The 27,668-nt window shown below is 40.9% G+C and overlaps 1 protein-coding gene across 3 annotated transcripts in view; it reads left to right on the top strand.

Moving 5' to 3' along the window:
- The window catches only part of LOC126198543 (cytoplasmic FMR1-interacting protein), a 150,989-nt gene that overhangs the window by 110,220 nt on the left and 13,101 nt on the right, over positions 1 to 27,668 (top strand). For all 3 annotated transcript variants that reach the window (XM_049934949.1, XM_049934950.1, XM_049934951.1), the window contains 3 exons: positions 4,106 to 4,297; positions 23,043 to 23,246; positions 23,329 to 23,423. In XM_049934949.1, coding sequence (XP_049790906.1) covers positions 4,106 to 4,297; positions 23,043 to 23,246; positions 23,329 to 23,423 — 491 coding nt within the window. The remainder of the gene's footprint in view (positions 1 to 4,105; positions 4,298 to 23,042; positions 23,247 to 23,328; positions 23,424 to 27,668) is intronic.

Genomic DNA, 27,668 nt, shown 5'->3' with positions numbered 1-27,668 from the left:
TCTTACATGAAATTCTTTGATATATGTCATAATGTGTAGTGATGAGACATATACCGGGTGATCAAAAAGTCAGTACAAATTTGAAAACTTAATAAACCATGGAATAATGTAGATAGAGAGGTAAAAATTGACACACATGCTTGGAATGACATGGGGTTTTATTAGAACAACAAAGTATTGCTAGACACGTGAAAGATCTCTTGCGCGCATCATTTGGTGATGATCATGTGCTCAGCGGCCACTTTCGTCATGCTTGTCCTCCCAGGTCCCCAGACCTCAGTCCGTGCAATTTTTGGCTTTGGGGTTACCTGAAGTCGCAAGTGTATCGTGATCGACCGACATCTCTAGGGATGCTGAAAGACAACTTCCGCCGCCAATGCCTCACCATAACTCCGGACATGCTTTACAGTGCTGTTCACAACTTTATTCCTCGACTACAGCTATTGTTGAGGAATGATGGTGGATATATTGAGCATTTCCTGTAAAGAACATCATCTTTGCTTTGTCTTACTTTGTTATGCTAATTATTGCTATTCTGATCAGATGAAGCGCCATCTGTTGGACATTTTTTGAACTTTTGTATTTTTTTGGTTCTAATAAAACCCCATGTCATTCCAATAATGTGTGTCAATTTGTACCTCTCTATCTATATTATTCCTTGATTTATTCAGTTTTAAAATTTATACTGACCTTTTGATCACCCGGTATACACAGATTTACAATTTTAAGTATATTGAGTTTTCTACACAGAGGTCAACAGTGATCTCTTGGTCTAGCCCTATACATTTCTCTTACAACATTGTTTTGTATCTTCAATATATCAGCTATATGTGAAGAGTGGCCCCACACTAGCAGTCCGTAAGAAGTAAAAAATCTACTCACCAAGTGGCGGAAGAACACATGCATAAAAGAGGGTTATAATTAGGCAGGTTTCGGAAGCCAGTGGCTCCTTCTTCAGGCAGAAGGGTTGAAGGGAAAGGAAGAAGAGTGAAGGGAAAAGGTCTAAAATGGTTCAAATGGCTCTGAGCACTATGGGACTCAACTGCTGAGGTCATAAGTCCCCTAGAACTTAGAACTACTTAAACCTAACTAACCTAAGGACAACACACACATCCATGCCCGAGGCAGGAATCGAACCTGCGACCGTAGTGGTCGCGCGGTTCCAGACTGTAGCGCCAGAACCGCTCGGCCACCAGCGGCTGGCGGGGAAAAGGTCTGGAGAGGTTTAGGAAAGGGGGTAGATTTCGGGAAAGTCACCCAGGACTGCAGGTCAGGGGCAACTTATTGTACGGGATGAAAAGGAAAGACTGATTGTTGGGGACTGCATTGGACGAAATTTGAAAACTTGAGAGCTTAAAGGTGAAAGACTGGGTAATAAGCAAGACAGAGATTAATGCTTAAACATAATGCCTGAGTCAATAAGAGTGAAAAGCTAAGTGCATTGTACGTAACAGAGATGGGAGGGGGGCCAGTGAAAAATAGACAGGTAAGGCAATGAAAGGTGTAGAAAACTAAAACGGAGTAAAGAAAAGAGTAGTTACTGTGAAGAAATGCGGAGACTGAAGAAATTAACGTAAATTAAGGCCAGGTGGGTGGCGAGAACCAAGGACATGTTGTAGTGCTAGTTCCCATCTGCGGAGTTCTGAGAAACTCTGCAGGGTTGATTGTTTTCATTGTTAGATAGTTGGGAGTAACTAAATCTCTCAGTTTCTGCATTAGGTGTGTTACATCTGATACTCATTTGCAAATGTGACTGGTGTGACTGAGGTATTCTACCCAGCTCAATTTGGAGTCAATATGGAATCCTAAAAGTTTTAACTGTTCTAGCTTCTATATGATTAAATAGTCCTAAAAAAAGATTCTAGGTCTCGTCAGGATTATACAGTAGTCTGTTAGAGGCAGTAGTTTACTGCAGCATTTAGTGATTCCAGTGCATTTGTTGTAATGCTGATGTGTTCTGGTGAGTGGCAATTATTGTTGTGTCATCTGCATAGCAGACCACAGATTGAGGAACTTGTCGTGGAAAATCATTGATGGCCATTACGAAAAAGAATGGTCCAAGCACTGATCCCTGTGGTACCCCTGTCTTTACCATTATCATTAGATAATGTCTGTTTCTAACAGAAATATATTGTTTTCTGTGCCTTAAGTATGAAGCAATTATTTTTAGTGCTGTAGTTTGTACTCCATAAAATTGAGTTTCTCAATCAGTATTTCATAAGGGATGCAATCAATCAGCACAGTTAAACACCCTCTACTGCAATTAATTGTCTTCTCTTTTAAAACATTGACACTATATTAAAGTTAACGAGTTTTAACCTCTCTACCATCTGCAGTTGGAGATACTGTGTCTCAGTCTAAGTGTAATTAACAGCTTTATAAAGAAATATTAAGGACAGTAGATGTTATTTGTTCTCGTTGACACATTTATAATTTTACATAAAGGACACCAGCAGACTGCCAGACATGGGTAACTGGCAAAAGTATGATTAGTATGCCTTTCGCCTATTTTACAGCTTCAGTCTACCACTGCCACATTCCTGTTTTCCAAGACTGAGTGAGATATCACAGTTGTTAAGATGCTGGACTTCATTTAGGGGAATCCTGTGTCAAATCTACATTCAACATTCATGATTTACATTATTGTGGTTTCTCTAAATATCTTAAGGCAAACAGTTCCTTAAGAAAAAGGACACTGTCATTCTCCTTCCCCAATCAAAGCTAGCATTCCATCTCCAGTGAACTTGTCATTCATTAAATCTAATCGCCCTTTCTTTTATGTCTTTTTTGTGTGTGGAAGTCATGAACTGTTCAGTTTTTGAGGAGAGTGGTGACACATGTATTTGCCTCCATAGATACTCAGAAGTACAATGGGACAGAGAAGCTGGGCTTTCCAGAAAGGCTGCACATGTTGGGCCAGACCATAATCACAAAGTATCTCGTCTGTATTATTCCGGTCCAGTCTTGCTAAGATGATTGCCGCTAGCACCATACCTACCTGTAATTGACTGGACATTCTCAAGGCTTCCAAAGAAGCCTGTAGGCTCCATCCTCTTGGAATGGGTATCAGCTTGGAGGTTCTATGCTAGGGTATAACACAAGAATTCTTGCTTTTAGTCACCTTATGTGTCATCTGCTCCACGTATAACATACATTTTATTAGAGATCTGCTTGAATTTCTCACTATATTCGTGACCTGCTCTTCTCACTATTGGAGCTGAAGTGTGTGCTATGTCATACAAATTTTCACAAAACCTGTTATTATATGGCAGGTGTCATTTATGACTGCATCTAATTGGATCGATGCTTGGAAGCCAATAGTTATCATTGGAGACTGTTGCGTACTGTTTCTATCAAAACAATCTCTCATTTGCCACCTAAAAGACACTGACAATTTTATTGCATTCTACTCAGGGTATCTATGATCTAATTTGTATGAAGTCATTATAAGGTGGTGTTTGTGAGTTATCAGGCAGTGTTTATGACTGTGGATAATCATTTTGAGGCAAACCTTCAGTGTTTTTTATGTCTCAAAATAGTGGATGAATATTTGAACTGTATCACTGAGGTGAATGCCAATTCGACAGGTAACTTCCTACGCCATGGAGCCTTAGTGTGTGTCCAGCTTAAGCTTGAAATGTCACTTCAGAGCATATTGACAGGCTGAGCAGTGCATACATGCCACAGTGTCTCATTTGTGACTGGAGACTCTGCTGAATTAAACTGATGGGGGGAAGTTTACTCTTACATCTATTACATAACTCCACTGTACATAGAGACATCCATTTTTTTCAAAAGAGCATTTAGAAAGATAATTCTGATCAAAAAATAATGAACTGTGCTAGTCATGAGTATGGTGCAAAATGTTTTGTTAGCAGTTTATGTAGAGTGACTAAGATTGGCACAAAATGCAATAGTGCATTTTTTGTAAGTATTATTTTGTTAGTTGAAAAGTTCAGTAATGAATAGTCTACTTTGCTTGGGGCAAGTCTTAATGTAAGTGCGCATATCATGCAACATAACAATGGTATGTGAAGGCAACACTTCGTAATCATAAACTTGAGAATGGGGGAAAAAAATTTTATAATTTACAATTTGATTGCAGGATTTGTTGGGCCACACCATTTTCGTACCATGTGTGCCTTGCTGGGATATCAAGGAATAGCTGTAGTAATGGAGGAGCTTCTTAAAATTGTTAAGAGCTTAATACAAGGAAATTTATTGCAATTCACAAAGACACTGATGGATGCAATGCCTAAAGTATGCAAATTACCTCGATATGATTATGGATCTCCAGGTATGTACTTCATGTTAGTTTTCTATAAGCTTTGGTAGTTGTCATTATTTGGAAAAGATTTGACGAGTAAATGAACTTGAAAAAGTATTGAGTTTCATCTGTAAGTATCTGGCAAGATATTAAACATTAAGTCTCCTGATATAGGGAGCCATATTATTAAAGGTAAATACTGTATTGAACTTTCATGGCTGGCACTGCAACTTCATAAAATAGAGAGACAAAGAAGTTAAAGAGAAGGCATGGTAGTGCTGAGAAGGAGAGGGAGCTGAGAAACACAGGAAAACCCAACAGTTGGGAGGAAGGAGAAATGGAATAATACATAGCTCTGTAATGTTAGTGTAGAATACACATTTAATAACACGTACATGGTATTCAGTGTTTCTATAGATATGTATCAGCCTATCATACAATGTTTCTCCAAATGACCAACCGCTGTATAACTATAAGATACTCACATGAAATAATGACAACGCAGGGGCGTATTTTAAACTGTCAATGCTAGTCCTTCATTATGGCACGGAAAGGGGAAAAACTGGTATCTATCAATCTGCATTACCCGAGTCCATGATGCCCTCTGTAGTAGTTGAAATCTTAGTATCAGTCAACCCATTGAATTAATAATTTATGTTCAGAATTCACACTAGCAGCGTGTTCTTTGTTGAGTGTGGTGAGTTGTTATATTAACAGCCAAACTCTGCAGCGTTCTAGCTTTGTGAGCTTGCACAGTATCTCAAATTAACCACATCATGGTCAGCTGTCAACTGGTGTGACTCAGTGTGCTGCCCATTGTTAGCTACAGGACACACAAGGACTTCGGTTAATCTGTATTGATAGTAGAGTTGGTTACCTGCAGGATATGTCTGAGACTGTGATTGAACATTTGGCATAGTGCACAGTGGAAACTAATGAACATCTGAATTCAAACAGGGGTGGTCAGTTAAACATGAAATATGGGTACTGTAGCTCACTTCCATATAATGGTGGGTTTCATCGAACTATAAAATGAAACCAAAGATCTTGTTTATTACTAAGATGCATTAACTTGATTCCAATCACTGAATAGGCAAAATAAATAATTATAAAATGCACAAGGTCCGAATGAATTACAAAAGATACATGATAATCACTTGGCACAGATGGATGAAATTGGAAAGGAGATGATACCATTACCTATGTTCATGTAAACTGCCAATGATTCATGAATTAGTCAACATTTTACATCTACATGACTACTCCGCAATTCACAATTAAGTACCTAGCAGGGGATTCACCGAACCACTTTCAAGCTATTTCTCTACCATTCCACTCTTGAACAGCACACAGGAAAAACAAACTGTAAAACGTTTCTGTGCAAGCTCTGGTTTCTGTTATTTTATTACAACAATCATTTCTCCATATGTAGGTAGTCGCCAACAATATATTTTCGCATTCAGTGGAGAAGTTGGTTACTGAAATTTTGTGAAAGGATCCTCCTGCAATGAAAATTGCCTTTGTTTTAACGATTGCCAAGCCAGTTCATGTATCATATCTGTAACATTCTCTCCCCTATTTCACAATAATATAATACGAGCTGCCCATCTTTGAACTTTTTCGATATCCTCCATCAATCCTATCTTATACAGATCCAACAATGTGTAGCATTACTCTAGAACAGGACAGACAAGTATAGTATAGTCAGTCTCTTTAGTAGACCTGTTGTGTCTTAAAAGTGTTCCAACAATATACCACAGTCTTTAGTTTGCCCCATTTATCATGACCACCCTAAATAACTGTTTGTCCAGAAGCAAATTACAAAATGTTTCAGGTAAATGTTCTTTAGCCGTCAGGGGGATGTCAATCAGCATGATTGCCTTTGTTGTAGCTTTGTTTTTTACAGTGATATGAACAGTGGTATGACTTTCTTAAATGGCACCCTCTGTTTTTTATTCGGTAATTCATTTCCTCTCCTAAAGACCTGTTCAAAAATGTATCACAGTGTACCATTCACTGAAACACAATGTTATTAATTACATAATGCAACATAGACTTTGAGCCCGGGATCACAAACTTGTCCACTTGCTGAAGTTGTCAGAAGACAAATGAAAACCAAGTAAAAAAATTGACTATAACTCTCCTGTACCATTGCCCAGGAGTAGAACATTCAAAGGTGCTCAAGTGGTGACCCTGGACACCGATACACTGGTGCACTTGTTGAAAGAAAGAATTATTTACTGCTTCCAGTGTTGCCTGCTAAAGAGAATTACAAGCAAGCATGACATGTTCCTGCATGTCCTCTAGAGTTGTTGGAATATCGCGATAGACAATGTCTTTAATGCATCCCCAAAGAAAAAAGTCCAGTGGATTTAAATCAGGAGACCTAGCAGGCCAAGTAACTGTTCCTCCTCAACCAATCCATCTGGCAGGATACCTTCAGTTCAGAACATGACGTTCACGCGAGGCATTATGTGCTGAACATCCATCGTGTTGATACCACATAAGAGTCTGGTTCTTAGCGGCACTTCATGCAGGAGAGAAGGAATAATTTGTCTGAGGAAGTTGGCAAGTACTGTGCTGTTTAGACTACCATTGATGAAATAAGGGCCAATAATTGTAGTACCAAGCATCCCACACCAGACGTTAACTCTGTATTGACGCTGATGTTCCACCTGTCTAAGCCATCGTGGGTTGTTGCTGGGCCAATAATGCATGTTCCTTGTATTTACCTGTCCATTGTTTGAGAAGTAACATTCATCAGTAAATAGAACATTGGAGAAGAAGTTCAGGTTGGCGAGGTTTTGTTGCTGTGCACACTGGCAGAACTGTACATGATTCTGGAAATCATTTCCATGCAATTCTTAATGTAGGTGTACATGGTAAGGATGGAACCGGTACACTGGTTTTAGGAATGCCAATCTCATGTTCAAGCTGCTGTGTGCTCACATGTGGATTCATACCAATGGAAGCGAGAACAGTAACTTCAGCAGCTTCGTCTGTGCGAGTGCTACAATGGTTGCATTATCGTTGGCTGAAACTTCCCATTTCCTGAAGCGTTGCAACATCCAGTGTGGAGGTGGGTTCTTGTCAGGATATCGCTCTCTGTACAGTTCCACTGCCTGTGTAACATTTCGCCTCCCTTCAACAACAACAATAAAAGAAACGTTATGTCGATGCAGTTTGTAGGAAGGACAGCCTTTACTGTATGCCTACTCTACGCAACAGTATTTAAAAGGACTAAACTACTGTACTAAATGTATCCATACGTAAGAAAACAGTACTGTAATTACTGTTCTATTAACTTAAATTCCCCATAGATGAGTAGAGCATTTCTACCTTCTCTTAGTTGGTGTACTTTCTACTCAGACAACTCTTCAACTGACGATGGTTGATGGAATGACAGGTGTGCATTCTACTTATGTTTACATTTGTCCTCTGTCACTGTCAGCACAAGAATGTGTTCCATTACCCCGAGTACCTGCACTAAGCACTGGGAGCATCAACATCAGTGTTGTGTTTTGTAATTAATAACGTTGTGTTTCAGTGAATGGTACACTGTGATACATTTTAGGTCTTTAGGAGAGGAAATGAATTACCGAATAAAAAATACAGGGTGCCATTTAAAAAGTAATACCGCTGTTCATATCTTCGTAAAAACCAAAGCTACAACGAAGGCAATCATGCTGATTGATGCCCCCTGATAGCTAAAGAACATTTGCTTGAAACATTTTGTAATTTGCATCTGGACAAACAGTTTTTTAGGGTGGCCAAGATAAATGGGACATCCTGTATACGTCTTCGGTTAGTTTTCTCTTTGTGACCATTCCAGTGTATGTTATTCACAACTGTGATCCCCCAAGTATTCAGTTGACTCCACAGCCATTAGATTTTTGTGATTTATTGTGTAACCAAAATGTAGCAGATTCCGTTTAGTACTCATGTGGATGACTTCACACTTTTCATCACTGTGAGTCAGTTGCCACTTTTTGCACCATACAGCTAACCTGTCTAAATCATTTTGCAATTGGTTTTGCTTATCTGATGACTTTACAAGATGGTAAATGAAAGTATCACCTGCAAACAACTTACAGTGGGTGCTCAGTTCATATATATAGATTAGAAATGGCAGAAATCCTATCACAACTGCCTTGGGGAATGCCAGATGTCACTTTTGTGTGATTTCATGACATTCCAACAGTTACTACAAACTGCAACCTTCCTGACAAGAAATCATTAATCCAGTTGCACAACTGAGACATGCAATTTGATTAGAATTCACTTGTGAGGAATGGTGTCAAAAGCCTTCCTGGAAATCTGGAGTTATGGAATCAAATTGAGACGCCCCTGTTGACAGCACTCATTACTTCATGTGAATAAAGAGCTTGTTGTGTTTCACAAGAACAGTATTTTCTGAATCTGTGCTGACTGTTTATCAATAAATTGTTTTCTTTGTGGTAATTCATAATGTTTGAACACACATATACACTCCTGGAAATGGAAATAAGAACACCGTGAATTCATTGTCCCAGGAAGGGGAAACTTTATTGACACATTCCTGGGGTCAGATACATCACATGATCACACTGGCAGAACCACAGGCACATAGACACAGGCAACAGAGCATGCACAATGTCGGCACTAGTACAGTGTATATCCACCTTTCGCAGCAATGCAGGCTGCTATTCTCCCATGGAGACGATCGTAGAGATGCTGGATGTAGTCCTGTGGAACGGCTTGCCATGCCATTTCCACCTGGCGCCTCAGTTGGACCAGCGTTCGTGCTGGACGTGCAGACCGCGTCAGACGACGCTTCATCCAGTCCCAAACATGCTCAATGGGGGACAGATCCGGAGATCTTGCTGGCCAGGGTAGTTGACTTACACCTTCTAGAGCACGTTGGGTGGCACGGGATACATTCGGACGTGCATTGTCCTGTTGGAACAGCAAGTTCCCTTGCCGGTCTAGGAATGGTAGAACGATGGGTTCGATGACGGTTTGGATGTACCGTGCACTATTCAGTGTCCCCTCGACGATCACCAGTGGTGTACGGCCAGTGTAGGAGATCGCTCCCCACACCATGATGCCGGGTGTTGGCCCTGTGTGCCTCGGTCGTATGCAGTCCTGATTGTGGCGCTCACCTGCACGGCGCCAAACACGCATACGACCATCATTGGCACCAAGGCAGAAGCGACTCTCATCGCTGAAGACGACACGTCTCCATTCGTCCCTCCATTCATGCCTGTCGCGACACCACTGGAGGCGGGCTGCACGATGTTGGGGCGTGAGCGGAAGACGGCCTAACGGTGTGCGGGACCGTAGCCCAGCTTCATGGAGACGGTTGCGAATGGTCCTCGCCGATACCCCAGGAGCAACAGTGTCCCTAATTTGCTGGGAAGTGGCGGTGTGGTCCCCTACGGCACTGCGTAGGATCCTACGGTCTTGGCGTGCATCCGTGCGTCGCTGCGGTCCGGTCCCAGGTCGACGGGCACGTGCACCTTCCGCCGACCACTGGCGACAACATCGATGTACTGTGGAGACCTCACGCCCCACGTGTTGAGCAATTCGGCGGTACGTCCACCCGGCCTCCCGCATGCCCACTATACGCCCTCGCTCAAAGTCCGTCAACTGCACATACGGTTCACGTCCACACTGTCGCGGCATGCTACCAGTGTTAAAGACTGCGATGGAGCTCCGTATGCCACGGCAAACTGGCTGACACTGACGGCGGCGGTGCACAAATGCTGCGCAGCTAGCGCTATTCGACGGCCAACACCGCGGTTCCTGGTGTGTCCGCTGTGCCGTGCGTGTGATCATTGCTTGTACAGCCCTCTTGCAGTGTCCGGAGCAAGTATGGTGGGTCTGACACACCGGTGTCAATGTGTTCTTTTTTCCATTTCCAGGAGTGTATTTCAGAATTCTACAGCAAAAGTCTGTTAGTGATATGGGTATGTAATTCAGTAGAAATTTAGATTTCCTTTCTTGAGTATTCGTGTGACCTCTGCAACTTTCCAGTCTTTAAGTATGGTTCTTTCGTTGAGCGAGCGGTTGCATATGATGGAGCTGTAAGACCGTAATTGGTATACAATCTGAATTGAAAAACTTCCCTTGATTAAGTGATTTAAACTGCTTTGCTGCACTGAGGATATCTATTTCTAAGTTACTCATATTGGCAGCTGTATTTGATTCGAATTCTGAAACATTTATTTTATCTTCTTTGGAATTTCAGAAAGCCGTGTTTAGTAACTCCATTGTAGAGGCACTGTCTTTAGTAACATTACCATCAATATCGTGCAGCAAAGGTATATAGATTGTGTTGGCGGCAGGTATACTTTAAACAGGACCAGAACCTTTTTGAATTTTCTGCCAGATTTCGAGATAGAGTTTCTTTGTGTAAACTATTGAAAGCATCTCACATTGAAGTCCGTGCTAAACTTCGAAAAACATCGCCAATCTTGGAGATTTTGTCTTCTTTTGAATTTGGCATGCCTTTTTGGCATTTCCACAACAATGTTCTCACCTGTTTTGTGTACCATGGGGGATCAACACAATCCCGTATTAATATATTTGCTTTACATTTCTCAGTAGCTCCCAATACTATTTCTTTGAATTTAAGCCACTTCTTGGGTATGCTTACACAGACAATGTAGAAGAAGAGGAGACTGTCTTTTATGAACACATTAAGTGAATTTTTATCTGGCTTTTTAGATAGACGTATTTTGAGTTGGGTGTTACAATATTAAGTCTTGTTACTCAGACTTCAAGAAGAATATAATAATTCCAATCCCAAAGAAAGCAGGTGTTGACAGATGTGAAAATTACCAAACTATCAGTTCAATAAGTCACAGCTGCAAAATACTAACGCGAATTCTTTACAGACGAATGGAAAAACTGGTAGAAGCCGACCTCAGGGAAGATCAGTTTGGATTCCGTAGAAATGTTGGAACACGTGAGGCAATACTGACACTTACGACTTATCTTAGAAGAAAGATTAAGGAAAGGCAAACCTACGTTTCTAGCATTCGTAGACTTAGAGAAAGCTTTTGACAATGTTGAGTGGAATACTCTCTTTCAAATTCTAAAGGTGGCAGGGGTAAAATACAGGGAGCGAAAGGCTATTTACAATTTGTACAGAAACCAGATGGCAGTTATAAGAATCGAGGGGCACGAATGGGAAGCAGTGGTTGGGAAGGGAGTGAGACAGGGTTGTAGCCTCTCCCCAATGTTATTCAATCTGTATATTGAGCAAGCAGTAAGGGAAACAAAAGAAAAATTCAGAGTAGGTATTAAAATCCATGGAGAAGAAATAAAAACTTTGATGTTCGCCGATGATATTGTAATTCTGTCAGAGACAGCAAAGGACTTGGAAGAGCAGTTGAACGGAATGGACAGTGTCTTGAAAGGCGGATATAAGATGAACATCAACAAAAGCAAAACGAAGATAATGGAATGTGGTCAAATTAAGTCGGGTGATGCTGAGGGAATTAGATTAGGAAATGGGACACTTAAAGTAGTAAAGGAATTTTGCTATTTGGGGAGCAAAATAACTAATGATGGTCGAAGTAGAGAGGATATAAAATGTAGACTGGCAATGGCAAGGAAAGCGTTTCTGAAGAAGAGAAATTTGTTAACATCGAGTATAGATTTAAGTGTCAGGAAGTCGTTTCTGAAAGTATCTGTATGGAGTGTAGCCATGTATGGAAGTGAAACATGGACGATAAATAGTTTGGACAAGAAGAGAATAGAAGCTTTCGAAAATGTGGTGCTACAGAAGAATGCTGAAGATTCGATGGGTAGATCACATAACTAATGAGGAGGTATTGAATAGAATTGGGGAGAAGAGAATTTGTGGCACAACTTGACTAGAAGAAGGGATCGGTTGTTAGGACATGTTCTGAGGCATCAGGGGATCACAAATTTAGCTTTGGAGGGCAGCGTGGAGGGTAAAAATCGTATAGGGAGACCAAGAGATGAATACACTATGCAGATTCAGAAGGATGTAGGTTGCAGTAAGTACTGGAAGATGAAGAAGCTTACACAAGATAGAGTAGCATGGAGAGCTGCATCAAACCAGTCTCAGGACTGAAGACCACAACAACAACAACTACATACTATGACCTGGTGACCCTATGGTGCAAGTCGAGGAATCCGCAGTGTACATGGTCACAGAACTATCTGAGCCTCTGATTCTGTGTATCCGTCATGAGCTTTCTATTTGCCCAGTCTTATTTGTTGTTTCGGCAACCATCCACACTTTGAGTGGGCTCCTGAACTAATCGCTCAAAGTAATTTGCAGAGAAAGCATTCAGTAAAATTTTGGGTGATATTTTATGCTTACCACCAGCTTTGAATATGTAATTTTGCCTACATGTTGAGGAGACATTGATGTCACCACCAATTATAGTTGTATGAGTGGGGTACTTATTTGAAACGAGGCTAAAGTTTTCTTTGAACTGTTCACCTGAGTATATGGTTTAGTAAAAGGAACCAATTATTAATTTATTCAGGTTATCAAGTTTAACCTCTACCCGTACTAACTCACAGGATGTAAATTTCATGACAAATAAACTACTCCTGGCAGCAGCAAACATGCCGACACCAACTGTATTTAATCTGTCATTTCTGAAATCCATTAGATGCTTTGTAAAAATTTCCGCAGAACTTCTCTCTGGATTCAGCCAGTGTTCAGTATCCATAGCCATAAGAGCTGCAGTGTTTTCTATTAGCACTTGGAGCTAGTTTTTTCCCAATACAGTTTTGACAGTTTACAGCTATAACACTGACTGCTGCTACGTTACGCTCCTCCTGTTTTTGCTGTGCGCCCTTCTACACTAATGCCCTTTCTGTAATTTCCTAAGATGTACTAACCTAAAAAGCTGCCCAGTCCCTTCGATGAGGGCCTGGTACCCATGTAGCCACCTCCTGTGTGTAATGGTAGCCACCTCCTGTGTTTAATGGATCCCTGACCTATTAAGTGGAACCTGAAACCCCATTGCCATATCGCAGAAATGGAGGGATCTGCAGCCTACATGGTAACAGAACCATCTGGTCACCTGCTTCAGACCCTCCACTTGGCTCTGTATCAAAGGTCTGCAGTTGGTCCAGTCAATGATGTAACAGATGGTGAGCTCTGCCTTCATTTCACAAGCAAGACTGGCAGTTTTTACCACTTCAGCTAACCACCTGAACCAGAGAGAATCTATTCTGATTCATAGCAACACACATCGTCAGCACCAACGTCAGCCACCATGTGCAGTTGGCTGCACCCTGTGCTCTTCATGGCATTTGGTGGAACCACCTGTTCCACATCTGGGATGACTCCATCTGGTATGCACATGGAGTGTACAATGGCTGCTCTCCCCTCCTTGGCAGTCATATCCCCAAGAGGCCCTGTTACAAGCCTAACATTGGAGTTCCCAACTACCAGTAATCCCATTCTCTGTAACTCCCCAGATCTTGCAGGCCACGTGACTTCCCCTCAAACAGGGCAAGTGACTGCATCTGGCTGAAGATCTTTATCAGGCACAGATATCACCTGAAACCTGTTTCACAGAAAATCATGGAAGCCCTTCAATTGGCCCCCTGGAAAGTCTTTCACTGCCTGCCTTACCTTGGAACGAGTTCCCACTCGACCACAGGTGAGGGTTCAATCTCAGTGTGGGCAGTAACCAGGGCGGCCATAATAGTGGATCGATTGGGCAATAGATGATAGTGCTGGATATTCCTCACCCACATTCAGCCCCCACACAATGACGCCCATTGGCAACAGCCTCAAGCTGCATGATCAAAGCCAGCACCGACTGGGGCTGTGACCAAAGGGTCACCAACTCAGCTCTCATCTGAATTCAGCAATCACAGTTCCTATCCACACTAAAGATGATAGAAATATGCACTAGACATTTGTTAAAATGTGGAAACATGCAAATAATATGCAGTATGAATTTAAAAAGGACACTGGAAATCAAAGTTAAGTCACTTTTTATTAGAAGCTGTGTCAACTCACAGTTGAAGCAGTGGGCTTTGCTGCAGGGTCATAAGCTACTACCTAACTCAGATTAAAGAGCGGACCAAAAATGTAGTTGCTAGCAACAGTTCCCTTGCTAAGCACTTGCAGTGTGTAACTAGCTGACTGTTTGAATTAATTCACAAAAGCAAAGCTCTAACTTGTAACAAACATCTTTGCAGTCCCCTTACAAAGACCCATGCAAATGCAGGTCTTGCTTGCCATCATTCTAAACCTTGGGTACAGAAGATAACTACAGTGATAGCTAATGTTATAATTTCAGCCCAGGGCATTGTCCGAGACAAAGCAACTCCTCCCAAACAGATCTAAAATGAACTACTCCTTTTCTGGAGATCTAAGGCTTAGTATCCATGTGCTCTGCTTTTCAAAATCCTGCTGGTTCTGCCAACACCATATTCTCTTTAGCCAGTTGTGGTAGACCTTCTGAGGTCTGACCAAGGAAAAATTTATAGCATTAGCAACCTGCTGTGATTAACCAGTAACGCACATTGCTCTGTTAGTGTGGGTCAGAAAAGAGAGCTTTGCTCTCTTAGAGTGGGGCATAAAAGAGAGCTTCTCTCCCACCATGAGAGTGGTTTTATGTTGCGCTCATTGGTAGTGGCCGCACGTACGCACTCACAAGTCTTCCTCCGTGCTACGAAAATAATTCTGTTGAATTTTGCTTCAGTTCTTACAGGAAATTAGCAACTTTTTAGATATTTATTCACTGCCTTATAATACATTGCACCAGCCAAAATGCAGCTCCACTGTGAATACTGTTGTCAAACACTGGGTGAGTTGGTTGACATTCACAAGCAACTGGAAATGGCTCCGACTACTGTCAAACAAGTGGCAGCTGCTGTGAGTCTGTGTGTTGGAAGAGCTCCTAAGAGTTGTGTATCTGTGATACCAGTACGAGAGGTACCGCAATACTATCATCTCCTGTGGTTACTGTCTTCTCTGCAGAAAGTACAGGATCTAACATTACTCGTCAGCTTGACTATGAGGGGCGGGTCAATGGTAGATCTAGGTGTCCTGTATGGGGTGGGCAGGGACTAAGGAGGACTCGGGGTGTTGTATCCCCCAACCAACAGATTTGAAGTGCTATCTCTCACTGAAACTAAAACTGAGCCAGTGGGACTCATTTCATCTGTTTCGGGGAAACTTGTTTTGTTTGGTTTCAAGAGGAGTCAAACCCCAAAGGGCAAGGGTCTCTTAATCGCTGGCAGTTCATACATACGGCAAATGATGGAGCCTCTTAGGGAAATGACAGCAAGGGACAGGAAAGGACACCAGGTGCACTCAGTGTGTATGCTTGGGGGTCTCATTCAATACGTTGAAGAGGTATCTTCCAGCAGCCATTAAGGGAATAGAGTGCAACCTACTGCAGATTGTGGCGCACATTGGGACACATGATGTCTGTTGTCTGGGCTCTTAGGTCATACTCGGGTCAGTCATTCCAGCAATTGACAGAGAAGGTTCAGAAGACCAACCTTGTGCATGGAGTTTCAACAAAGCTCGCAATTTGCAACATTGTCCCCAGAACTGATTGTGGCCCTTTGGTTCTGACTCGAGTGGAAGGACTGAACCAGAGATTCGAAAGTTCTGTGACAATCTAGGCTGCAACTTCCTGGAGTTGCGCCATAGGGCTGAGAACTGTAGCGTCCCACTAAATAGGTCAGGTGTGCACTACATATCAGAGCCTGCTACTCAGGTGCTGACTATGTGTGGAATGCACTTAAGGTTTTTTTTTTAGGTTATATGACTCTCCATCCAATCCAGATAATTATTGCTGTAGGAAACCCAGAAGTATCAGTGTAACATTGCCTCCCACAGGTGAGAGTATTAAAATCCTAATGGTAAACTGGCAAAGCATTCACAACAAAGTGCCAGAGTTCGAAGTGTTCATGAAAAGCAGCTGACATAATATTAGGTACAGGAAGTTGGTTGAAACCTGAAATTGATAGCAGTGAGATTTTTGGGGATAATTGAAGTTTATATTGAAAGTATATGCAAATGGGAAACTGAGGTGGTGTATTTGTCGACTCGAAACTCAAATCCATGGAGATAGAAATTGAAGCTGCATGTAAGATTGTTTGGACAAGACTCAGTATCGGGGTTGGGTATAATATGATATCCAGATCCTTCTGTCGCCCACCAAACTCATCTCCTGATGTAACTTCCAACTTTAGAGAAAAACTCAGTTCATTTGTATGTAAGTTCCCAATTATACTGTAATCATTGGCAGGAACTTTAATCATACAACAACTGGAAAAATTACAGTTTTGTTAGTATTGGGCATGATAAGACATTCTGTGAAACATTACTAAATAACTTCTCTGAAAACTACCTAGAACAGATAGTTAGAAGCCCCACTCATGATGTAAGTATGTTTGATGTAACAGAAACAGACAGACTTGACCTCTTTGAGAATGTCCACGTCAAAACTGGTATCAACAACCATGATGCAACTGTGGTGACAATGATTTCCGAAGTACAAAGGACAACTAAAGCAAGCAGAAAGATATCTGTGCTCAGTAAACCAGATAAAAAATCAGTAGTGTCTATCTAAAGGAGGAACTTGAAACTTTCAGCACAGGTCAGGAGCATGTAGACGAATTACGGCTCGGCTCAAGTTTAAAAGTAGTTCACTTTGCACTGGATAGATATGTGCCCAGAGAACCTCCATGGTCACTGTAAGAAACTTCTGAAGAAACAGAGACAACTGCATGATAGGTGGAAAACAAAGTGTAGGACTAAGGAAAGAGACATGCTGAATGAAACTCGTTTGGCTGTCAAGTGAGCAATGCACGATGCCTTCAGTGACTACCATAGCAGAATATTGTCAAATGATCTTTTGAAAAACCCAAAGAAATTTCGGTTGTATATAAAGTGTGTTAGTAGGACCAAAGTTAGTATCCAGTCCCTAGCGAATGACAGGAACTGAAATTGTGAACAGCAAAGTAAAAGCTGAAATGCTTAACTTTGTTTTCAAATGTTCCTTTTCAAAGAAAAACCCTGGTGAATTGCCCCAGTTTAATTATCATACCGCTGGAAAAAGAAAGAAATAAGTATTAGTGTCTGTGATGTTGAGAAACAACTGAATTGTTAAAGCTCCAGAGCCCAATGGAATCCCTGGAATTCTATGCTGAATTTGTGGACTCTCTTCTAACATTAATCTGTTTTAGATCTCTCAAACAAAAAAACATGCCCAGTTCTTGGAAAAAAGCATGCCACTTCTATCTACAAGAAGGTTAGAAGAACTGATCCACTAAACTACTGTCCAATATCCTTGACATTGATTTTTTGTAGAATATTAGAATATATTCTGAGCTCAAACATTTTGAGGTATCTTGAACAAAATGACCTTAGTGCCAACTAGCACAGATTCCATCAACATCAGTCTTGTGCAACCCAACTTGTATTTTTCTCACATGACATACTGAAAGCTTTGGATCAAGGCAGTCATGGAGATGCAGTATTTTTTGATTTCTGAAAAGCATTTGACTCAATCCCAATTCTACAGTCAATGGCAAATATGATGCCCATAAAAAAAACTTTTAAGTTTAACATCAAAAGCATCACTAGTTTTCTCTTTAGTTCATCAGGTTCTATGGTGCCATGCAAGCCAAAGTACTTGGACACGGAACATCTAATGACATAATCTACAGAAAACTGATAGAAAATTTTAAAATTCGAGAAATAAGTCTATAAGAATTTCAAAATAGGCTGGAAAATCTTTGCTTAAGTATGTATGATAAATAATAACATTCATGGTTATAAACTAGGGGCAACCAAGATTTCGGCTTGCGGGACCTGCCCGGGCCCCAATGCCCAAGCACTCTTCCTCCTTCATGTTTCCCCCACCGCCACACAACACTGTCTGAGTGCAAGGAAGAGGAAGGGGGAAAAACTGTGAATGCGCTACATTTAAATGGCAGTTTAGCCGCACTGCATATTTTATGGTTTTATATTTCGAATTTATCACCAACATAGATCACAAACAAAACAAATTTTCAGTATTATTTAATTATTTTTGGTGCACTGGAGACATAATATAATTTTTATCTGGTACAGACTGTCAGCATACGGACAGACGCAGACAATTTCACAGAGATTCACACCCAAGTTCTCATGTAATTATGACGTATTTAGTTTCATAATTAAAAAAAGATCTTTCACCCAAATGTGTCAAATATTGTAGCACTTTTGCAACCTCATTATGGAGACTTGGAAACTCCACCTGAGGAAAGTAAAGTAAATGTACTGGACAGTTTTGAACATAAAAAGATTTGTCAGTAAAACTGGAGTTACCCTGTAGGTCAATCTGCTACATCGGCCCAGGCACGGCGGCCTTTCAACTGAAATGGCAAATGGTCTCAAAAACGGCACAGAAACAGATGTAAGACTGACACTGCATTCAAAATCTTTATAAAACTGTCCACATAATTTTTTCAAGGCCACAATGAATTCTTCAAACCTTGCATTTTCTTTAACGGCAGTGAACCTAGGGAAGTGGACTGTCTCGATCAGAATGTGTCCATTCTACTACGCTATTTTCTTTTTAATACATCCCTGTCAAATCAGAAAATAAGTTACCTTGCAATGTCTCACTGTGGGCAGTGTACAGTCAAGTCTACTTAAAATGCAAAGTCTGCAATCCATTCCGTATGTTCTAATTTTCATTCCTGCACTCCTTTTTCCTTCATAAATTCAACAATAGCGAGTTATAAATTGAAAAGTCATTCCAGCCATGGCCCTTGACTTAACCAACATACTTTGTAGTAATATGTGAAGTCTCCCTCCTCTTCGTTCAGTTCCATCAAAAACAGTTGCGACTGACAATGGAATAATGCATGCGACTTCAGATATTTTACTGTTCATATGACTAATTTCTACACATACTCCAGGCCTGCAAATTTATCACAAAGTGCTTTTTTACTTACAGAACAATGAATCCTGTCTGTCAATCATTGTAATTTTCTGCTCTTTCATTGTCAACTTCTACATCATAATGTAATGTTGCATAGCAAATAAGCAGTACCTGGTATTATGCGAATTGAGAATTCTCATTCCTCTCTTCTGTCATTTCCATTCATTAAAGTTGTGACGATAGACTTTTGTGCAAACAGTCTTGGGATTCGTGAATGTTTTTCATACCACAAACAAATTGCAGAGGTTAAAGTTGTGACGATAGATAGCTACAATGCCTCTTTTGTACAAACAGTCACGGGGTCCGTGAATATTCTTCATACCACAGACAAATTGCAGAGGTTAAACAGTGCTGACAGCATGATTCTGCCAAACTCAGAGTTTGCTGACCGAAAAATGGCACACTGCAATACTCAATGGAATGTCGCACTGTTCCTGGTACCTCCGAGAAGGACTGAGTGACGAGCTGGGCCTGGGCCCACCTGTAGCCCACACGCGCTGAACATGTGAAGTTTGGCACACTGTGGCTGGTTTTACTCTAAACAGCTGTCAGGAATTTCTGTACAGAAGGAATATGCTACAAGGAAGTCTTTTATTAATATAGATTTTAAAATATAGTGTTTCTTGCTCAAAGTTCCATTTCAGTTGAAAGCCCATTAAAATTAAAACTTCAAAAATAGTACAGTCCTTTCTTCTCAGTGGTTAAAGAAGAGTTACCCAAGTAAAAAGTGGTTTGTGTCCAGCCTTCATTCAGTTAATGTGACACTTCTTTTGTATGAGTCCATAGTGTTAACTACAATTCCCACAAGGCAACAGATGTAAAATCATAGCAGAGTTATGATTCCAAGACACTTTAACAGTGAGCTGCATGAACTGAAACTTCAGATTATTATGACAGCCTTACTCTTGGCTTGGCTTTTAATGCACAGGGTTACCCAAAATATAGTACTATGTGGGAATGTAGTGACTTCCAGCCACTCAGGGCATTGTGGAAATGCAGTGACATAAGTTGAAAATTTGTGCCAGACTGGGATTTGAATCTGTGTTTACTGCTTTTCATGAGCTGTTGGCTTAACTACTTTTACCATCCAGACACAGCCCCTGACCAATCCAAATTTGCAATTTATCACATGTTGCAATGCAGCATCCCTTGTCCATTTACCCTGTACTCACAAATTATCGATTCCCATCGGAGCTTGAACGATTTTAGTCCATCCACATTTAAGCAAAGGTCATGAGTCTATCACACTATCACAGAAATGTGTGTATATACAGGTAGTGTCTGTTCTGTCTGCTGGCTCCATGATATTTGCTTCAGTGCAGATGCACTAAAATCATCCGAACTCCTACGGGAACTGTGAGCAGGGGAGTAATGGACGAGAGACACTGCATTGCAGCGTGTGGTAAGTTGGAAATTTGAGTTGGTCAGGGCCATGTCCGGCTGACCGAAGTGGTTAAGGCAACTGCTCATAAAAACTAGTAAATCTGGGTTCGAGTCCCAGTCCTGCACGAATTATCAACTTTTGCTATTGCATTTCCACACTGCCCTGTGCAGCTGGGAGTCACTAGTTTCCCACCCATGCTTTTATTTCCTTCCCATTCCTCTATTTCATATACAAGTTACATTCCTCTTTTTCATATACAAGTTATGCCTGGAGTTATGGCAACCAATTCAGAAGGCCACGTTCCAATCAACAGCAGCATTGTGGATCGTTCCTCAGTCTCAGACAGTTGGTTTATTGGTCTTAGCCAAACTAGACGAGTCCTAGGAGGCTGTCTGAGGAGTTTCAAGAAAATTGTTGCAGCATTTAGCACTTCATACCGATATGCCAATAGTATCTGGTCAACCAGCTGTGCACAAAAGCTAACTGAAACTTTACGAAGTAATGAAACTGCATCCACTTCTTGTACCAGTACTACAATTGGCTGTTGCTATCTGTGCATGATGGAGAAGATGAAGCATGGCTGCGTTTGCCAAGATATGTGATGCGTTTGCCAGGATATGTGAAATCACAGAAGAGTTGACACTGGAATTATGAAAATTCTCATCAGATACAGCAAGAACTCCTGCAGTACGTGAAAACAGGACCATGGTATGCATTTAGAGCAACACATAACTTGACCGATCTTTTTCCAAGAAAACACAACTTCTGAAGGGTATATGAACAAAATACTGCAATCTTTTTTCAGAGAACTAACAACTAATTTCCTGCAGGACAATGTGGCAGTGACAGTATTACAGTGTTTTTAATTATAGGCTAATTCCAATGTTGATTGTGTTCCAAGTTAATTTACCCCAGTAACCTCGCGATTATGCACAAATTGTAGTAGACAGTTGCAAGAGTGACATTGAGCAAGAGTATCTTAATTGATCAGTCAGTGGACTATCATTGCTTTGTAAGGTTGCATTTGCATTTGTACCCAGCTCTGTGGGCAGATGTTAATGACACATTAACGTGAACTGTTAAATGAAGCAACAGTTATCAAAGAGCTCCTCCCAAGGCTGCTCTGACTTGTCTAGTTGTGTTAAAACTGATTCTCCATGTCTCAAGAGCCCAAGCACAGACTGCAGCATTACAAATGAACAGAGCTTACCTCAGGTATTGGTTGCTGTGTAAATCCAGAGGCAGTGCTTGCATCATATGTGAAACCCCCTGTGTAACAAGATATGAAAAGTGAAGTAAAGCTCTCATATTTCAGAGTCATAGAGACTTGCATTGCAGATGCACCGTGAAGGAATTATGTGAAATCAGAAGATGGGACATACATGTACAGACAAACAATTAATTACAGTTTAGGAAAATTTGATGTTTTATTCAAGAGAAAGAGCTTCACAAATTCAGCAAGTCAATAATGTGTTGGTCCACCTCTGGCCCTTATGCAAGCAGTTATTTAGCTTGGCATTGATTGATAGATACGTTGGATGTCTTCCTGGGGGATATCATGCCAAATTCTGTCCAATTTCCTCGTTCGATCGTAAAAATCCTGAGCTGTTTGGAAGGCCCTGCCCATAATGCTTCAAACATTTTCAATTGGGGAGAGATTTGGTGGCCATGCTGGCTAAGGTAGGGTTTGGCAAGCACAAAGAAAAGCAGTAGAAACTCTCATCATATGTGAAAGGGCACTATCTTGCTGAAAAATAAGCCCAGAATGTCTTGCCATGAAGGGCAACAAAACAGGACCTAGGATATCATCGATGTACTGCTGTGTTGTAAGGGTACTGTGGATGACAACCAAACAGGTCCTGCTATGAAATGAAATGGCGTCCCAGACCACCATTGCTGGTGGTTTGTCTGTACGGTGGGCGACAGTCAGGTTGGTATCTCATTGCTAGGTTGGTATCTCATTGCTGACTGGGGTGTCTCCAGACACGTCTTCACTGATCATTAGACCTGGAATCTCGTCGACTGGAACAGCATTATCTTCAGTGATGAGTCCGGCCTGGAATTGAGCATTATGGGCTGGGCTTTCCAACCAGTTCTAGATTTTGATGATCTAATGTGCCAGTTGGACAGCATTTTGATTGATATCCCTCAGGAGGATATTTTACAACTCTATCAATTAATATCAAGTTGAATAACTGCTTGCATAAGGGCCAGAGGTGGACCAATGCCTTGTTGTTCTTCCTCCTAAATAAATCATTCAATTTTTATGAAAGTGTAATAATTTGTTTCTCTGTCATGTATGTTACATCTACCTTTTGCCATCCCATTAAGATAATTCCTTCATGGTGCATCTTTTTTTGTGTGTGTGTGTGTGTGTGTGTGTGTGTGTGTGTTACCTACAGTGTTCTTATTTGGACTGTCTGATCTTTTATTATTATTATTGTTGTTGTTTTAGGTGTCCTTGGCTACTATCATGCACAGTTGAATGATATTGTGCAATATCCAGATGCAAGAACAGAAATGTTCCATAGCTTTAGGGAATTTGGAAATACTATTCTGTTCTGTTTACTGATGGAACAAGCACTCTCACAAGAAGAAGTCTGTGATCTTTTACATGCTGCAACATTCCAAAATATTTTGCCTCGGCCTTATTGCAAGGGTAACACACCTTAATGATCTATTATTCTTGTTGTATGTTAAATCTGCAGCTTAAAGGATATCTTGAAACTTTTTTTGTACAGATGGTGAAAAGCCAGAAACTAAGCAGAAGAGACTGGAAGCAAAGTATGCTTCACTTCAGATAGTACCTTCAGTAGAAAAACTGGGAACACCAAAGGTAATTTATTGATCTCTTGTAACAGAGTTAATATTATTGCCCTAAGTAACCTGCAGAAGCAAAACGTTTAACCAAAACTTACATTTTTTCCTGCTTTGGGTTATCAGTGTTATTAAAGTTGTTATAGTGTGAGACTGAACCTTTACCTTGGGGCACCACTGTATCAGATTAGTGTACCAGTAACAACAATGCCCCACTCCCAGTTCTTTAAAGAATCAAACTCCTATTTATGAAATAACTTCAAAAATCTTTCTTTAAAAATTAGTTATTGTTTGTTGTTAAGCAGGTAAAACCTTTATGGATGAAGATGCAAAACCCTAATTTGTATGCTGGTTTTTAGTTTCATATTATTCACTCTTAGGCTAATGTGTATAGGGTCACTCCATATGAAGTGATCCAATGAGGGTTGCTTGACCATTTTTAATTTTTATATATATACACACACACATCTGATTAACTTATAATTGGGAAGTTCAAAACAGTTCTGAAAAAAATATTTTCCTTGCACCGTTACTGAAGGGCGGCCATTTTTATTTGTAAACGCACGATGGTTTTTCAGTTTGGAGATGTCAGTGTTAATGTGAATATCTGTACACTGGGTTAAGCCACAACATCGCAATTGACATCATTGTTTTTAGAAAAGTCTCCTCTACAACACTGATTATTACCCAAAATAACCACTCAAAATTACCTCCAAAGTTTGCTATTGAAAAAACAGAAAATCCACATTTTAGACCCACAAATAACAACCAAGTAGTGAATTATCTGAGTGTATTTTTTTACTTTAGTTAGATATCATTAAACGACTAGCCTTATATTGAGCAAGAACACTGAAAAATGTGTCCTTAATTTTTTATAATTTTTTGAAGTTTGACTATTTTTATTTTTTGTAAAGTTTGGGGCCAGTTATCTCTGGGGGGCTGAATTGAAATAATTGACATTACACAGCAACTGATCTTATGGTTGTTGCCTGTTTAAATAGTTTATTGTTTCATTGTAATAAAATTTAGTTGTGATCTATATTTGGATAATACTATCATTCTACTTTTGTTAGTATTATTTGTTTTAATAATAAAATATTAAACAATAGGAGCTTTTCTTTAGTTCTACGTTTTAAAAAATTTCCATTTACCTCTAGGTCTATTCTCAATTAAGTACCACATTACTACACGTTCAAAATGAGTAAAGTGAAATAATAACCACGTGAAATTTCTCTGTTGTTGAGGCGGCTACAGTTTTGTGCATGAGTTTAGTCCTCAAGACAAGGGTGTACAGAGTTACAAGTCGGCACTGGAGCCCAGTAGTCAGTGACAAGTCTGTTCATGTGCTGTGTACCCCCACTACATTTCCTGGGTAGTCAGTCTGTTCAGAAACCTCTGCTACAGTGGAAGTAAATACTTAGTTGAGAGTGTAAAATATTTTATGTGATTTTGTCTTGAGTGTAATTTTTAATTATCTAAAATATTTTAAAATTTAATAATAAATAAATTTGAAAGGCTAATTTGGATGCAACAAAATGGATGAACGGTGCTGTATTGGACATGTAGTAAGTGAAGTGTGTCACAAAACAGTTTATGGTTCAGTTTCAAAAAACTTAAAAAATGTTAATGACTTTGATGAAGATAGGCAAACTTTGTTTAAATTATGAGAAGAATCTTCTGTATCATCTGTATGCATTATGAGAAAAAATATATTCTGAAGTATAGTCACATTTTTGGAAAAGGAAAGCTCTGATCCACTCGAAGTTCATAAAAAGCCAGTTATTAAAGGTTCGAGGGAAATAAAACTTGAACATTTGTCCTTGTTAGATCCGAGTAAAACAGCTTCCCGTGGGAAACTTAATGTGATTCCTGGAAACTGTTACTCAAAAATATTGCGGAGACATGGCTTAGCCACAGCCTAGGGGATGTTTCCAAAATGAGATTTTCACTCCGCAGCGGAGTGTGCGCTGATATGAAACTTCCTGGCAGATTAAAACTGTGTGCCGGACCGAGACTCGAACTCGGGACCTTTGCCTTTCGTGGGCAAGTGCTCTACCAACTGAGCTACCCAAGCACGACTCACGCCCCGTCCTCACAGCTTTACTTCTGCCAGTACCTCGCCTCCTACCTTCCAAACTTTACAGAAGCTCTCCTGTGAACCTTGCAGAACTAGCACTCCTGAAAGAAAGGATATTGCGGAGACAATGCTTAGCCACAGCCTAGGGGATGTTTCCAGAATGAGATTTTCACTCTGCAGTGGAGTGTGCGCTGATATGAAACTTCCTGGCAGATTAAAACTGTGTGACGGACCGAGACTCAAACTCGGTCCGGCACACAGTTTTAATCTGCCAGGAAGTTTCATATCAGCGCACACTCCACTGCAGAGTGAAAATCTCATTCTGGAAACATCCCCTAGGCTGTGGCTAAGCATTGTCTCCGCAATATCCTTTCTTTCAGGAGTGCTAGTTCTGCAAGGTTCGCAGGAGAGCTTCTGTAGAGTTTGGAAGGTAGGAGACGAGGTACTGGCAGAAGTAAAGCTGTGAGTACCGGGCGTGAGTCGTGCTTCGGTAGCTCAGTTGGTAGAGCACTTGCCCGCGAAAGGCAAAGGTCCCGAATTCGAGTCTCAGTCGCGCACACAGTTTTAATCTGCCAGGAAGTTTCATATCAGCGCACACTCCGTTGCAGAGTGAAAATCTCATTCTGGAAACATCCCCCAGGCTGTGGCTAAGCCATGTCTCCGCAATATCCTTTCTTTCAGGAGTGCTAGTTCTGCAAGGTTCGCAGGAGAGCTTCTGTAAAGTTTGGAAGGTAGGAGACGAGGTACTGGCAGAAGTAAAGCTGTGAGTACCGGGCGTGAGTCGTGCTTCGGTAGTTCAGTTGGTAGAGCACTTGCCCGCGAAAGGCAAAGGTCCCGAGTTCGAGTTTCAGTCGTGCACACAGTTTTAATCTGCCAGGAAGTTTCATATCAGCGCACACTCCGCTGCAGAGTGAAAATCTCATTCTGGAAACATCCTCCAGGCTGTGGCTAAGCCATGTCTCTGCAATATCCTTTCTTTCAGGAGTGCTAGTTCTGCAAGGTTCGCAGGAGAGCTTCTGTAAAGTTTGGAAGGTAGGAGACGAGGTACTGGCAGAAGTAAAGCTGTGAGTACCGGGTGTGAGTCGTGCTTCGGTAGCTCAGTTGGTAGAGCACTTGCCCGCGAAAGGCAAAGGTCCCGAGTTCAAGTCTCAGTCGGGCACACAGTTTTAATCTGCCAGGAAGTTTCATATCAGCGCACACTCCGCTGCAGAGTGAAAATCTCATTCTGGAAACATCCCCCAGGCTGTGACTAAGCCATGTCTCCGCAATATCCTTTCTTTCAGGAGTGCTAGTTCTGCAAGGTTCACAGGAGAGCTTCTGTAAAGTTTGGAAGGTAGGAGGCAAGGTACTGGCAGAAATAAAGCTGTGAGGACGGGGCGTGGGTCGTGCTTGGGTAGCTCAGTTCGCACACTCCGCTGCAGAGTGAAAATCTCATTCTGGAAACATCCCCCAGGCTGTGACTGAGCCATGTCTCCGCAATATCCTTTCTTTCAGGAGTGCTAGTTCTGCAAGGTTCACAGAAGAGCTTCTGTAAAGTTTGGAAGGTAGGAGGCAAGGTACTGGCAGAAATAAAGCTGTGAGGACGGGGCGTGAGTCGTGCTTGGGTAGCTCAGTTGGTAGAGCACTTGCCCGCGAAAGGCACACAATTTTAATCTGCCAGGAAGTTTCATATCAGTGCACACTCCACTGCAGAGTGAAAATCTCATTCTGTTACTCAAAAATATTTATCATGACTCCAGGGCCAGAATACTGTAACCTTGTTAATGACATTTGTATTCCTAATGAGGAAGCTATTAGCAAGTTCCATTTTACATGTTCTAATTTAGAGGTATCACCTACTTCAAAGAAAAACAAAAGCAGCTATTGTAAGCAAGGAACAACGAATTTCGGACAAAATTAGAAAAGATTTAGAATCGTGCTTTAATAATGCGGATACCAACAATATTTCTCAAAGGAAGAAAACCTACTTCCAGAATCATCCAACACTGAATACGTGAGCTCAATTGAGAAATTAAAAAGTAAGTGTTCAGTGACACCTGAAGAGGAAAAAGTTAAAATTGTAAGTTTGTTCCATGACTCTTTGTCAAAGAAAAAATAGTTTACAAGTTCAATGTTAGTGATTGTTTGGTTAGACTAACCTGAAAATTAGGGGCATTCTATCAGTTTTAGGAAAGAAGAAAGGAGTAG

Source organism: Schistocerca nitens, chromosome 8, assembly GCF_023898315.1.
Source record: "Schistocerca nitens isolate TAMUIC-IGC-003100 chromosome 8, iqSchNite1.1, whole genome shotgun sequence".
NCBI lineage: Eukaryota > Metazoa > Arthropoda > Insecta > Orthoptera > Acrididae > Schistocerca > Schistocerca nitens.
The sequence above is the reverse complement of the archived record's forward strand: the minus strand, read 5'-3'. Positions and strand labels throughout refer to the sequence as shown.